This window comes from Salmo salar, chromosome 07, assembly GCF_965601325.2.
Source record: "Salmo salar chromosome 07, fSalSal1, whole genome shotgun sequence".
NCBI lineage: Eukaryota > Metazoa > Chordata > Actinopteri > Salmoniformes > Salmonidae > Salmo > Salmo salar.
This window is the reverse complement of record NC_138297.1, coordinates 13259924-13275000: the sequence shown is the minus strand read 5'-3', so window position 1 is coordinate 13275000 and position 15077 is coordinate 13259924. Positions and strand designations below refer to the sequence as shown.

Sequence of the window (15077 nt, the reverse complement as noted above, 5' to 3'; positions counted from 1 at the left end):
TTGCTGTTCTCCAAATAGCATTTTAGAGTTGTAAAATTGTGTATAAATGCAGTACATGAGCTTCAACTTCCCAAAAATGTTTCCTTACCCCACTTTGCCAAACCCTAGGTTTATCTGAACTGACGCCACCATGGCACAGACTAGCATCCAGCTATATTTTGTTTCCCAAGATTAGATAATGACAGACTGTTCAATTAAAACTGTTCCAAAGCATATCTACTTTTGCTTCATAGGCATTTTGTATTTCTAACCACATCGCACTTTTCTTATCTGAAGTTGTGTTATCATCTGTGTTTCAAATGGCACTTTATCCCCTATAGAGTGCACTACTTTTGACCAGAGGCATATGGGCCTTATTCAAAAGTAGTGCACTATATTGGGGATAGCGTGCCATTTTGGGACACACATATTGCTTGACATTGTATGACATGGTCGATTGGCTGTGGATTGGGTCCTGGTGTCCAGGATGACTGTATATAAGGCCTGGGTTCTCCTACTCTAACTTCACTCACTGTGTCCAAGAAGAACCAGAAGCAACCATGATGAAGTGGGCTGTTGTCCTGTGTGCCCTAGTGGCCCTCTCCGAGTGTAATACCAAGTCAGTCCTGTTCTTTTCTTCGTTTTTTGTATTTTTTTCCTTCATATTCTGCTTATTGTTGTCAGCACCATTTAACCAGGTCAAATTCCTGGTACATGTAATTGGCGAATAAAGGTGATTGCGATTGTGTGTTTTCAGGATCTCTCTGATCAAGGGGAAGACTGCCAGAGAGACCCTGATGGAGAAGGGTATATGGGAGGAGACCAGGCTGAAGTTCCCCTACAACCCTATGGCCAAGTTCTACCAGACCGGTGATGAGGCTATGACCAACGACGCTGATGTAAGGCACAGACAGAAGCAGTATGGTGATATACTGCATTAGCCTGGTGACTGGTCCCAGATCAGTTTTTTCTATATTGCCAATGAACATGGGAGTTGTCTACAGTGAATTCGGAAAGTATTTTTCTACATTTTGTGACGCTACAGCCTTATTCTTAAATGGATTATATATTTTTTATCATTATGGGGTATTGTGTGTAGATTGATGAGGGAAAAAAAATATTGAATCCATTTTAGAATAAGACTAACGTAACAAAATGTGGAAAAAATCAAGGGGTCTGAATACTTTCCTAATGCACTGTAGACAACGCAAACAGACCTGGGACCAGCCTAGTCTATTGGCTGTATGATTATTGTTTCAAAAATGTCATTACATGTTGGATATTGTGACTGCATAGTTTGAACCCATTGGCTCTACTGTTTGTGTTCATGTCTTTCTTAAAAAAAAAAAATCCCCGGCATGATCAAATTAATTATGAGCTTAGAGTTGATCATATAGCCATGCGTCTTGACATGTAACTAGCTACGTAGTTAACCAAATACCTGTTTCTTCATAGTACTCTGAAATGTTCACTTGTGTGACCCTGACTTCCAGTACATCTCTGTTTCATCGTCTCCTTGCAGTTGTCCTACTACGGAGTGATTTCCATTGGAACCCCTCCCCAATCCTTCAACGTTATCTTTGACACTGGCTCCTCCAACCTGTGGGTTCCCTCTGTCTACTGCTCCAGCCAGGCCTGCCGTGAGTATACTGTAGGGGTATGAAGAATACTGGTGGAATTGGAGAAGAGCTATATTTCTAATTGTTTCTGAGTAGTCTCTTGTGACAGACTTGCAAAAAACAGTTTGAGTACCTAGCCAGAGAATGAGAGACTTTGTTGTGGGTTGAGGTTAGGGGCTGAGGTGAGCACCTTAAGGTTTACAGCGTAACGGGATTCGCTCAACACAATAAAACCATAGAATAGGATGAATGTATTTTTATATTGTCCCATTTAGAGCATGGATTGTAGAGAGTAGCTCAATACCAATGAATAAATGAATGTTACATTTTGCAATGGCATGGTATGTACTTAATGAACACGTTCATGTTTTGAATAGAGAACCATGCCGAATTCAACCCTGCACAGTCCAGCACCTTCTCGTGGGCCAACCAGCCTGTTTCTATTCAGTACGGAACTGGCAGCATGACTGGACAGCTGGCATACGACACTGTTTCGGTATGTAAATGTAGCTAGCTACACATTATTATAATACATACAATCACATACTGTACATTACATACAATACAACCCCCAAATAATCTTTCACTCAGCACCCACCATCCCCTAGCAGTCCCATTTATTAACATCACATGCTAAAAAAATACACAAGTATATTAATAACTGACTCCAGTATAGTCAGCAAAGAATTATAATTACTATTTTGGGTACACTCAATCTGGCCGCCGGTCCACACATCACCAATCAATTGAATGGGAAAACCTGTTCAAGTAATTATATTTCTATGGTGCCCAGTGACTGATGCCTGCTGTTCTGTGTTTCCAGGTGGGAGGTATCTCTGTGACTCAGCAGATCTTTGGTGCCAGTCAGACTGAGGCTCCCTTCATGGCCAACATGGTTGCCGACGGTATCCTGGGCCTGGCTTTCCCCAACCTGGCGGCCTCTGGGGCCACACCCGTCTTTGACAACATGATGACCCAGGGCCTCGTTTCCCAGAACCTCTTCTCTGTCTACCTGAGCGGGTAACATAGTAACTGCACTGTACAAATATACCTGGATGGGAGGTGGCCTTTTCTCTTAGTTGTGATATTAATAAATAACAATGTAAGAACAACCTTGTTGACCTTTCTCCTCCTCCAATAGAAACTCAGCAGAGGGTAGTGTGGTGTCTTTCGGAAACATTGAGTCTAACTACTACACCGGACAGATCACCTGGATCCCCCTGTCCTCTGAGACCTACTGGCAGATCAACATGGACAGGTAGGTACACTAGTCCACACAGAGCGCCTATATCCTGGTCCATATCCATACCAATATTCATGTATCATCCTTTCATGCAATCACCCAGAATTCATTGGAGCAGTACATCAAATGAACAAACCTACTTCAAGTCTGGAGCCTATGACTAAATCTTGCTGTGCACTTAGCAAGTTGAAGTTTATTTGCTAACAACAAAAACCCAAAAGCAAGAAATATGCAAACAACCAAAGAGAGGAAGAACAGTTAAACTCAACTAGTATTTGTCCTTCCAGCGTTACCATCAACGGCAACACAGTGGCTTGCAATGGTGGGTGTCAGGCTATCATAGATACCGGCACCTCCCTGATCGTTGGGCCAACCACTGACATCAGCAACATGAACAGCTGGGTCGGAGCCACCACTGACCAGTATGGAGACGTGAGTCACGCGCGCACACGCACACACACACACACACACACTGACTGATGTCCAACTATAAGGCTTTTCACACTATTGAGCAGAACCAAGCCGAGCCAAACCAAGCTGTACTAAGCTTGTTAGTTGTTGGAACGACCGTGCTAAAACGAACAAGTGGGATGTAACGACGGTCGTCAGGAATGGACCAAGGCGCAGCGGGTTGAGTGCTCATAATTCACTTTTTAATGAAAACACTTATACAAACAAAACAAAACGATGGACGACGAATACAGACTTGAAAGGCAAACAACAGCAATTCAAGTGACAACCTCCCACAAATTACAAACACAAACACACCCTAATATATAGGACTCTCAATCAAAGGCAACTAGACAACACCTGCCTTCAATTGAGAGTCCACACCCCAATTAACTAAACATAGAAAACAGACTAACTTGAAAGAACATAGACTAACAGAGCAGTGACCAAAAAACCCCGGAATACATAAATCCACTACCCTCTACATAATACACACACCCCGAACCACATAAACCAAATACCCTCTGCCACGTCCTGACCAGCCTACACTAACAAAATAACCCTCATACTGTTCAGAACGTGACATTACCCCCCCCAAAGGTGCAGACCCCGGATGCACCTCACACACAAAAAAAACAACAACAAATAACCCCCAAAACACTAATAAATCCCCAAAAGTACATGGGAGCGAAGGGAGGGTGGCCACCATCACCGACGGTGTTCCTGCAACACCCCCCCCCCAACCCCAATACTCCCCCCTCAGGAGGTGGCTCAGGAGCCGGATGCAGTCCCCACTCCACCCCTGGCTCACTCCCCTCATAAACTGTCTCTACAGTGATGTCCCTCTCTGTCGACCCCAGACTGTAGGGCGACTCTAGGAGCTCTGGACTGTAGGGCGACTCTAGGAGCTCTGGACTGTAGGACGACTCTAGGAGCTCTGGACTGTAGGACGACTCTAGGAGCTCTGGACTGTAGGACGACTCTAGGAGCTCTGGACTGTAGGACGACTCTAGGAGCTCTGGACTGTAGGACGACTCTAGGAGCTCTGGACTGTAGGACGACTCTAGGAGCTCTGGACTGTAGCCAGACTCACTTGGTTCTGGACTGTAGCCAGACTCACTCGGCTCTGAACAGTGGGCCGTCTCACCTGGTTCCGAACAGTGGGCCGTCTCTCTCCGGGGCACTGTCGCCGGAAGCTCTGGACGAGGCACTGTTGCCGGAAGTTCTGGACGAGGCACTGTTGCCGGAAGTTCTGGACGAGGCACTGTTGCCGGAAGTTCTGGACGAGGCACTGTTGCCGGAAGTTCTGGACTGTAGCCAGACTCACTCGGCTCTGAACAGTGGGCTGTCTCACCTGGTTCCGAACAGTGGGCCGTCTCACCTGGTTCCGAACAGTGGGCCGTCTCTCTCCGGGGCACTGTCGCCGGAAGCTCTGGACAAGGCACTGTTGCCGGAAGTTCTGGACGAGGCACTGTTGCCAGAAGGCCTGGTGCGTGGGGCTGGCTTAGGACGTGCCAGACTAAGGACACGCACCACATGGCTAGTACGAGGAACATGGACAGGACGTGCTGGACTGGGCTGACGCACTGAGGCCTGGTGCGTGGTGCTGGTAATGGAGGTACCATACTGGAAACACACACCTTAGGGCTAGTGTGTGGAGCAGGAACAGGACGTACTGGACTGGGCTGACGCACTGGAAGCCTGGTGCGTGGTGCTGGTACTGGATATGCCAGCCTGGAAACACACACCTTAGGGCTAGTGCGTGGAGCGGGAACAGGACGTACTGGACTGGGCTGACGCACTGGAAGCCTGGTGCGTGGTGCTGGTACTGGATATGCCAGCCTGGAAACACACACCTTAGGGCTAGTGCGTGGAGCGGGAACAGGACGTACTGGACTGGGCTGACGCACTGGAAGCCTAGTGTGTGGTGCTGGTACTGGATATGCCAGCTTTGAAACACACACCTTAGGGCTAGTGCGTGGAGCGGGAACAGGATATATTGGACTGTGAAGGCGCACTGGCGGTCTCGAGCGCAGTACTGGCTCCACCCTTCCTGGCTGGATGCCCGCTTTCCCCTGACAAATGCGGGGCGCAGGTACTGCGCACACCGGCCTGTGAATACTAGGCCTCAACGCCGTGCACCTCACTCCAACGCACGGGACCTGACTAATACTAGGCTGCCCCCAATAAGCACGGGGATTTGGCTTGCGGCTCAATCCTGGCCCTGCCAAACTACCCGTGTGCCCCCCCAAAAAAAAATCTTGGGGCTGCCTCTCCGGCTTAATAGCCAGTCGTGTTCCCCTGTAGCGTTCCCGGTCTTCGCTCCATTTTTTCCATGGGCCCTCTCCGGCCATAATCTGTTCCCATGTCCATTTCTCCCGTTGGTCCAACTCAAATTCCCTTTGCTCCACTAAGTCCACCTGTTGCTCCTTCCTTCGCTGCTTGGTCCGGATTTGTTGGGAGGTTCTGTTACGACGGTCGTCAGGAATAGACCAAGGCGCAGCGGGTTGAGTGCTCATAATTCACTTTTTAATGAAAACACTTATACAAACAAAACAAAACGATGGACGACGAATACAGACTTGAAAGGCAAACAACAGCAATTCAAGTGACAACCTCCCACAAATTACAAACACAAACACACCCTAATATATAGGACTCTCAGTCAAAGGCAACTAGACAACACCTGCCTTCAATTGAGAGTCCACACCCCAATTAACTAAACATAGAAAACAGACTAACTTGAAAGAACATAGACTAACAGAGCAGTGACCAAAAAACCCCGGAATACATAAATCCACTACCCTCTACATAATACACACACCCCGAACCACATAAACCAAATACCCTCTGCCACGTCCTGACCAGCCTACACTAACAAAATAACCCTCATACTGGTCAGAACGTGACATGGGAAGAGTAAATATCTGAAACAGCACATTGTGGTTGGGACGGCATTGGAGTGTGAAAAGGGTATAAACCTTTTCTCTTGTTGTTGTTTTTTCTCCTCTGATTAACCACAGAATAAACTATAACATGATGTTATTGTTCCTCTCCTAGGCCGCCGTGAACTGCAACAACATCCCCAACATGCCCGATGTGACCTTCACCCTCAACGGAAACGCCTTCACCATCTCTGCCTCTGCCTACACCTCCCAGGTAGTCGACTGAAACACATGTTGTTACATACAACTTATCTGACCTATCTGATCTTTAATGCTGATGTGTTTCGGTAGCAAGCTCCTTCATCAGAGCACCTGTACATCTGAGACTTGACCTTTCTTTTAGATCCTAGGAGCAAACGGCCACATATGCCTGATTTTCCTCCTCTCTCTCTATATCTCTGTATTTCTCTCTCTCTGTAGAACTCCAACGGCTGCATGACTGGTTTTGGTAACGGTGGAACTCAGCAGCTCTGGATCCTTGGAGATGTCTTCATCAGGCAGTACTATGCCATCTTTGACAGGCAGAACAACAATGTTGGTCTGGCCCAGGCCGCGTAAGATATCCACTGAGAGATCCACTAGATCTACAGAGATACCAAAAGATTCTTAATGGCTAGATTTCCTCTGTATCATGAAAGTACCACGTTACAGTGGGATTGAAATGTTAAAGTAATTTCTGATTGAGCCGACAGATGCAGCATTTACCGTGATTGCAGTCTCTGTGAACAGCGGGAACATTGTCTTTAAATTTAAATTGTACTATAGCACAGATCTTCCAAAGTCTGGATTGAATCTAGGTCTAAATCTTCCAGTTATGTTATATAGGTGATTATATCACTAAAACTGACTTGGTTGGGGAAATTTTGTCAACGTACACAGCTGCCAATAAATAAAATACAATTTTAGCCTTGCAAATAAAGTGTGTTCAATTGTCAATAGCTCTTTCTCCCTGAAGTGAAACTATCCTCTTGTGGAACCTCTTAATGTAAGAAAAAGGATAGGAACAGAATAGAATAGTATAGAATATTGACCTGAACATGCTGGAGGCAGGTAGGCCGAGAGTCATAGACCTGAACCATGTTCAGGTCTATGACTCTGGGCCTACCTGCCTCCAGCATGTTCAGGTCTATGACTCTGCATTTGGGTCTCGTCTTGTCTGTCCTTCTCTAACCTTCTGCTCCAAGTGTGCACCTGTTAATGGCACAAGACGAGACCCAAATGCAGACACAGGAGGCAGATGGTTGAGCTCTGATATTTATTATACCAAAAGGGATAGGCAAAAGGCAGGTTGGGGACAGGCGAGAGTTCATAAATCAGGTCAGAGTCCAAACAGTACCAGGCGATAGGCAGACTTGAGGCCAGGACAGGCAGGGGTTCAGTGAACAGGTCAGAGTCCAAACAGTACAAGGGGATAGACAGGCTCGAAGTCAGAACAGGCAGTGGTCAGGCAGGCAGATTTGGTGTCAGGACAGGCAAGGGTCAAAACCAGGAGGGCTAGGAAAAAACAGAGACTGGGAAAAATAGGAGCTAGGAGAACCGCTGGTTGACTTGGCAAAACAAGAGGAACTGGCACAGTGAGACAGGAAACACAGGGATGAATACAACTAATAGGGAAAACAGGAGACACCTGGAGGTGGGTGGAGACAATCACAAAGAAAGGTGAAACAGATCAGGGTGTGACAACCTGTTCACTTCCCTCATGAATTTAAAAGGAAAAGACTGGTGTAAGAAAAATGGGGGAACATTTCTCTAGCCCAGTGGTTCCCAGGCCTTTTGGAACCATGGCACACATTGATAAAATATTCTGCAGCACACCTAAAATGTCCCTATTAATGTATTTAGTGGTAATGACCACCATCTCATCTGATCCATACTGCAAATCATCAATTTTCTGTAAAATGTTTTTTTTTATAGATTAAGTAGGGTTTATTTGAACTATCTAAATGGACCAGCCAATGTTTGGGCAGACGTGCATAATATGGACTTTCTAATCTACAGCGTGAACTAGAGGTCATATAAAACATTTAATAATGAAAAGGCAGCTGTGTTCTCTCCACAGCTCCACCGATCTGTCTTCTGTCCCCTCAGTCCTCACGGTGCTTGATGTGGTTGTTGTTGCTTTCCTCTTCGCCATCATAGTTTTTGCCTCACATGCTGAGTGCTTATTGGCAGTAGCCCTTGCCCAATCGCGTCGTAGCACTGTTCAGACTACAAATTGCACAACCCAAATTTCTGACATGTCCGAAAATGATCAGGACATCTGACAGAGGTCTGCAGAACGGAACAGCCATCACCGGTGTGTCCTTGACCCACTCAAACTACATGAGTTCACCCCGATCATGAACATTTGTTTGGGACAGCAAAAACATGGTGAAAACGTCTACACACACACACACACACACACAGTGGAACATAGTGAAAACAGGGGAGTACTACCAGAACTTGTCCAATGAGAGCAGAGGTTTTTGTTCTCCATTGCCCTACTGAACACAACCCTGGTCAGACCATGGTGTTGCACCTGACTGATGTGATTGTACCTGTATTCAGGTCCGATGCTCTGGATCTCCTCTGTAGCTTGTTCCACCTTTTCCAACACACTGAAGCCTTCTGCCCCCTTCTAGGCCTGGATGGCCAGCTGGGTGATCTCTCCATTCTCATTGGTCCCCGCCTCATAACCCTCCTGGACCGAATGGATCCTTATTTTGGTGATTTCACACAAACAAACACCAACAAACAGAACAGACAACAAACCCAGTGAACACCACACAACCTCACATAAAGTAAAGGTTCAGCCCATGATAAATCAATTGCTAAAAAGAAACTGCACCAAATATATAATATTATAAACTGGGTGGTTCGAGCCCTGAAGGCTAATTGGCTGACAGCTGTGGTATATCAGACCGTATACCACGGGTACGACCAAACATGTATTTTTAATGCTCTAATTACACTAGTAACCAGTTCATAATAAGAATAAGGCACCTCAGGGGGAGTGTTATATTGCCAATATACCACGGCTAAGGGCTGTATCCAGGCACTCAGCTTTGCGACGTGTCTAAGAACAGCCCTTAGTCGTGGTATATTGGCCACATACATTTAAACAGTGAGGCCCGGGGGGGGGGTGTTGTATCATAATAATACATATACCTCCTGCACCAGGGTCTCGCCAGTCTCAGACACGTGAAAGGTCACAACTTTTTGTTGTGTGAGTTTCCCAACAGCAGATCCAGAGCATTCTGGGCTGACAGGTCTGAGTTTCAGGCTGTGGAGATGTAGAGAGAGGCTCAGTCGTGCTTCAGTCATGCCTTACACTCAAAATATTATACATTATATGCAAATGTTCTTATTGGGTTTGGTGGAGATCAACTTCTGTTGAGACAATACATTTAAATTGAGCCACAAAAAGGCTATGTATACACTGTTTTCTATTCTACTGTCCCCCAGCCCTCCTGTCCCCCTCGGGCTGGGGGACAGGAGGGCCCCTCGGGCTGGGCCGGGGGACAGGAGGGCCCCTCGGGCTGGGCCGGGGGACAGGAGGGCCCCTTGGGCTGGGCCGGGGGACAGGAGGGCCCGGGGGACAGGAGGGCCCCTCGGGCTGGGCCGGGGGACAGGAGGGCCCCTCGGGCTGGGCCGGGAAACAGGAGGGCCCCTCGGGCTGGGCCGGGGAACAGGAGGGCCACTCGGGACGGTCAGGGCAGTCTGGCCACTCCGGCAGGTCAGGGCAGTCTGGCCACTCCGGCAGGTCAGGGCAGTCTGGCCACTCCGGCAGGTCAGGGCAGTCTGGCCACTCCGGCAGGTCAGGGCAGTCTGGCCACTCCGGCAGGTCAGGGCAGTCTGGCCACTCCGGCAGGTCAGGGCAGTCTGGACACTCCGGCAGGTCAGGGCAGTCTGGCCACTCCGGCAGGTCAGGGCAGTCTGGCCACTCCGGCAGTTCAGGGCAGTCTGGCCACTCCGGCAGTTCAGGGCAGTCTGGCCACTCCGGCAGTTCAGGGCAGTCTGGCCACTCCGGCAGTTCAGCGCAGTCTGGCCACTCCGGCAGTTCAGCGCAGTCTGGCCACTCCGGCAGTTCAGCGCAGTCTGGCCACTCCGGCAGTTCAGCGCAGTCTGACCTCTCTGGCGACTGTTGACTGGCGGGCAGCTCTGACGACTGTTGACTGGCGGGCAGCTCTGACGACTGTTGACTGGCGGGCAGCTCTGGTGACGACTGTTGACTGGCGGGCAGCTCTGGTGACGACTGTTGACTGGCGGGCAGCTCTGGTGATGACTGTTGACTGGCGGGCAGCTCTGGTGACGACTGTTGACTGGCGGGCAGCTCTGGTGACGACTGTTGACTGGCGGGCAGCTCTGGTGACGACTGTTGACTGGCGGGCAGCTCTGGTGACGACTGTTGACTGGCGGGCAGCTCTGGTGACGACTGTTGACTGGCGGGCAGCTCTGGCGACTGTTGACTGGCGGGCAGCTCTTGCCCCGTCAAACAGCCCTTGTGCCCCCCCCTAAAAAATTCTTGGGGGTGCCTCTCGGTCTCCCTTACCTCGCCAGCCTTCTTCCGCTGCTTGGTCCTTTGTTGGTGGGGAATTCTGTCATAAAATAAGTTGTACTCATCCTTGAAAATGTCGTACTGGAGAGAAGAGGACCAAGGCGCAGCGAGACTGTGAATACTCATACTTTAATAGACTCCAGTAAGGCATCCACAGGAAAACAATAACACGACAATAACAGTCTGACTAGGCACACGGCTAAGCACAGAACAATTCCCCACAACCCCAAAGACAAACACACACACCTATATAGGACTTCCAATCAAAGGCAACTATACACACCTGCCTTCAATTGGAAGTCCCAATCATCCACCCAACATTTAACCAACACAAACATGCCACGTCCTGACCCCAAAACTAAAACACTAGCTCCATCTGCTGGTCAGGACGTGACAGTTGTGGGCTATACTCGGCCTTGTCTTAGGACGGTAAGTTGGTGGTTGGAGACATCCCTCTAGTGGTGTGGGGGCTGTGCTTTGGCAAAGTGGGTGGGGTTATATCCTGCCTGTTTGGCCCTGTCCGGGGGTATCATCGGATGGGGCCACAGTGTCTTCTGATCCCTCCTGTCTCAGCCTCCAGTATTTATGCTGCAGTAGTTTATGTGTCGGGAGGCTAGGGTCAGTCTGTTACATCTGGAGTATTTCTCTTGTCTTATCCGGTGTCCTGTGTGAATTTAAATATGCTCTCTCTAATTCTCTCTTTCTCTCTTTCTGTCTTTCTCTCGGAGGACCTGAGGAGTTGACATGTTTAGACATTAGCCTTCTTCCTGGGAAGTGGTTACTAGAATTTACTCTCATCAATGGACTTCATGATCTTCTCAATCGAAGGGTCATCTGGATTGGCACAGAAGCGGAAGTTCTTTTTTGTGACCAAGCTGGAAGAGAGCAGACAATATCCGAGTAAACATCCCTGTGTAGTGCTTGTGTGTGTGTGTGTGTGTGGTGTATGTGTATCGTGGTGTGTGTGTGTTTAATACCATACTTACATGACTGCCCTCTTAGAGCAGTCAGATCTGGTCATTTCATATTCCCTGACGGAATGTCTGGGGATTTTTCTTGGGTAATACTTGAAACAGCATTCTTTAGGAACATTTGCATCTGTATAAAGAAACAATCTGTAATTGTTCTATCATTTTTCTGACACACTATATACCACAGGAGGTTGGTGGCACCTTCATTGGGGAGGACGGACTCGGGGTAATGGCTGGAGCGGAATCAGGGGAATGGTATCTAATACAGTACATCAAACACATGGTTTCCATGGTTTCCAGGTGTTTGAAACCATTCCATTTTCTCCGTTCCAGTCGTTATGAGTCGTCCTTCCCTCAGCAGCCTCCTGTGCTACAGACTGGTTAGCTGACAACGTCACAAAAACGATGGCCGCACTTCAAAGGGGCAAAAGGCTGTGTGTTAGGATTCTGGTGGTCAGATGGCTCGCAACAATGACAAGAAGCTGCCATGTGGGGAATCGTAAGTGGCTTGTTTCAGCTACTTTTAGCTTGTTCTTGACTGATGTCACGTCTTTGCTAATATGGCCCCCCAAAAAATTCTAGCTAGCTAACCAATAAGTGTAACAATGTATTTGGAAAATAAAGTGCAACACATGAAGTGTTTTTAATAAACATTGGAGACTAAATATAATTTACATGTCAACAACCTGAGCCGTCCCCAGCTGTTTTCCTCCATTGTTGTGCACATGTCGGTTCTGTTGCTAAACAACCAACCCGTCTATAGGTCAGAACTTATACATGGAATCTTTCCTTTGAGTTCATAATGCAACAATTCAGAGTAGGAGTGCTGATCTAGGAGCAGTTTTGCCTTTTAGATCACAATGAATAAGATTGCATAAACAGGGGGGAACTGATCCTAGTGTGTAGGTGTCAAAAGTTTCCACATCATCTCAAAAGTAGAAAAAAAAAGAAAAAAAAACCTGAGTGATAGCGGTGGGTTCACCAGGAACAGTTGAACAGATAAAGAGGCATTCACACTGTTCATCAAGTTGTATATGTACACATCTTTATTTAATAAAACAGCTATACACTGAGTATACGAAACATTAAGAACACCTGCTCCTTTCATGACAGATTGACCAGGTGAAAGCTATGATCCCTTGTTGTTGGCACTTGTTAATCCACTTCAATCAGTGTAAGCCTTGAATCATCTACTGAGGAGTTCTCTTTTTGGCAGGTGATGGTGGCCGGCAGACATGAAAGAAGTAGTAGAATCTGTGAACTGAACACCAAACCAAAGCCTCTTTCTGAACGACACCCTCCCATTGATCTCACACATCTAAACCAAGGCTGGTGTGTTCAGAAACAGGGAAACCAGAGCAAACATGACTCAGGTCCTTTATCTACATTAACAAAGGCATTATGGGGAAAAAAAGAGTTTAACACCTCTGAGCGAAACTCTGCTCATCACCATGAAGTAAGACAGCTTCTGACTGAGTTACAGCACTTACTAAGTGAGCACATCCAATAGGGAAAGGGCATACTGAGGACAACAGGGATAGCAGCAATGCCTCACCCAGGGGCGAAAATCTGATATCAACTTTGGAGTGGACAATTACATGACATTTTCTCAAGAGCAATTCCTGAGGGGGACACCAAAAGTAGTGCTGTAACACATAGCCTACATTGTAATATGGTAAATGTATATTAAGGAGCCAAAGAAATAAGGTGTTTGCCGTACTCCTAACTACCGGTACCCAAAACTACAAAACTAATCACAACAGCAATACCATTGCCTTTAACAAATCTTAGTTCAGTCACCAGTTTAAGTTGAGAGTGGGGGTATCCATGGCATTTTCCAATTATGTTCCTATTTTACAAGTCCAAAAAATTGAGAACCTTTCATAATGTTGCCAAACAAAGACTCAACAAACTTACCTGAGACTCCCTGTCTCTGCCAGTCTGTCCCTGCATATCTGTCCCCAACTCTGCTGTCTGTGTGCCATCTGTTGCCTGCTCTGCCTAATGACATAATTGTGAAACATTTCCATTAGAATTTCATTTCTTTCTTATAAACATTTTATCAACTAGTCTTTGAGATATTAGGCTACTAGGGTTCTTACTATGCGTTTTGGTGTACTGAAAAATACTCTGATGTCCGTCTTTTATTTTTCTGCCATTTTTCTACCTGGCTGGCTGGCTGGCTACACACACACACAGTGTGTAGGTTATTTACAGTAGGAGATGGGCTTCTATCATCTTATCTTCTATCATTCTATTTGGGCTTCGATCTAAAAGCTAGCTAGCAAATGTGAAACGGATTAAAATGACAAGAGTTGACAGCTGTATGAGTTCACCATTTACACAACATATGCTGCAACCTTTTGTAATTTTAATAGTTTGTTTCATATTGGCTGGCTTCCAACAATAGCTGAATTTGCAAAGCGAGCGAGCACCAATTCAGTTTCAGTGGTGTTTGCTATAATCTTTGCTACCATGGTTAAATAAAGGTGAAATAAAATAAATAAATAAAAGTTCCCTTGCAACAATTTAGCTTTTGCAACGAGACCATTAAATAAATTTAAGACAATGGTAGAAGAGAGTGTAGTTCTGTTCAGTTTGGACTTCAGTTTATCGCTAACCTAATCACAGGGACTTTGAAGCACTAACTTACATCATCTGCATGCTGATCTTGGAATAAATTGACGATAGCAAAGATTCCATCTTTGACGACGCCACATAAATGGAATAGGTACTAGCTAGCTTAATAGTTAATATTTGCGCGCTAGCTCTGCATATTCAGCTAGTGTGTGTGCGCGATTGACTAGATTAACCTCACGTCAGTTACGTTCATTGAGTGCCTTTCAGACAGTAGACACGACCCCTCTGTTACCTTGCCAACTAAGGAACTGGCAGTGGATCAAACCATTGTGAGGCAAAGGGTGGGGGGGTCGCAATCTTTTGAAACTTAAAAACGTGCAATTAAGTGTCTATAATCAGCACAATTGCTTTCATTGCGTATTATTAATATTATTTAAATTACATAGTTATGTTTCAGTGATATATTGGGGGGGACAAATCATATTTTTCCCAGGATGGGGGGGTCGTGTGTCCCCCGTCCCCCCCGGGATTTCATCCCCCCCCCGGGATTTCTGTTTAGTGTCGTTTGTTGTTTGTGTATACGTGTTTCTTTTGTTTTCCTTCTTTAATAAAATAAGAAGATGAGTTAACACGTTCCCGCTGCATTTTGGTCAAATCCCTAAGACACCCGTGACAGAACTACCCACCACCAACGGACCAAGCAGCGGTGGAAGGAGCGGCAGCAGAGCTGTAAAGAGGACTGGACATGGGAGG

At 46.8% G+C, this 15077-nt stretch overlaps 1 protein-coding gene across 1 annotated transcript; it reads left to right on the top strand.

The window, feature by feature from the left end:
* The first annotated feature begins 494 nt into the window (after positions 1 to 494).
* Positions 495 to 7141, top strand: LOC145879995 (pepsin A-like). The gene is made up of 9 exons (XM_082977353.1): positions 495 to 598; positions 737 to 878; positions 1502 to 1619; positions 1976 to 2094; positions 2422 to 2618; positions 2740 to 2856; positions 3129 to 3273; positions 6352 to 6450; positions 6657 to 7141. The coding sequence occupies exons 1-9, from the start codon at positions 540 to 542 to the stop codon at positions 6792 to 6794; spliced, it is 1134 nt and encodes a 377-aa protein (XP_082833479.1). The 5' UTR covers positions 495 to 539; the 3' UTR covers positions 6795 to 7141.
* Positions 7142 to 15077: the final 7936 nt, after the last annotated feature.

Bases quoted from the DNA above. Each gene is read 5' to 3' on its own strand.
- LOC145879995 (XM_082977353.1), top strand. From the start codon at position 540: ATGATGAAGTGGGCTGTTGTCCTGTGTGCCCTAGTGGCCCTCTCCGAG. The intron at 1,620-1,975 runs GTGAGTATACTG...TGTTTTGAATAG, and splicing joins CTGCTCCAGCCAGGCCTGCC to AGAACCATGCCGAATTCAAC. The intron at 6,451-6,656 runs GTAGTCGACTGA...CTCTCTCTGTAG, and splicing joins CCTCTGCCTACACCTCCCAG to AACTCCAACGGCTGCATGAC.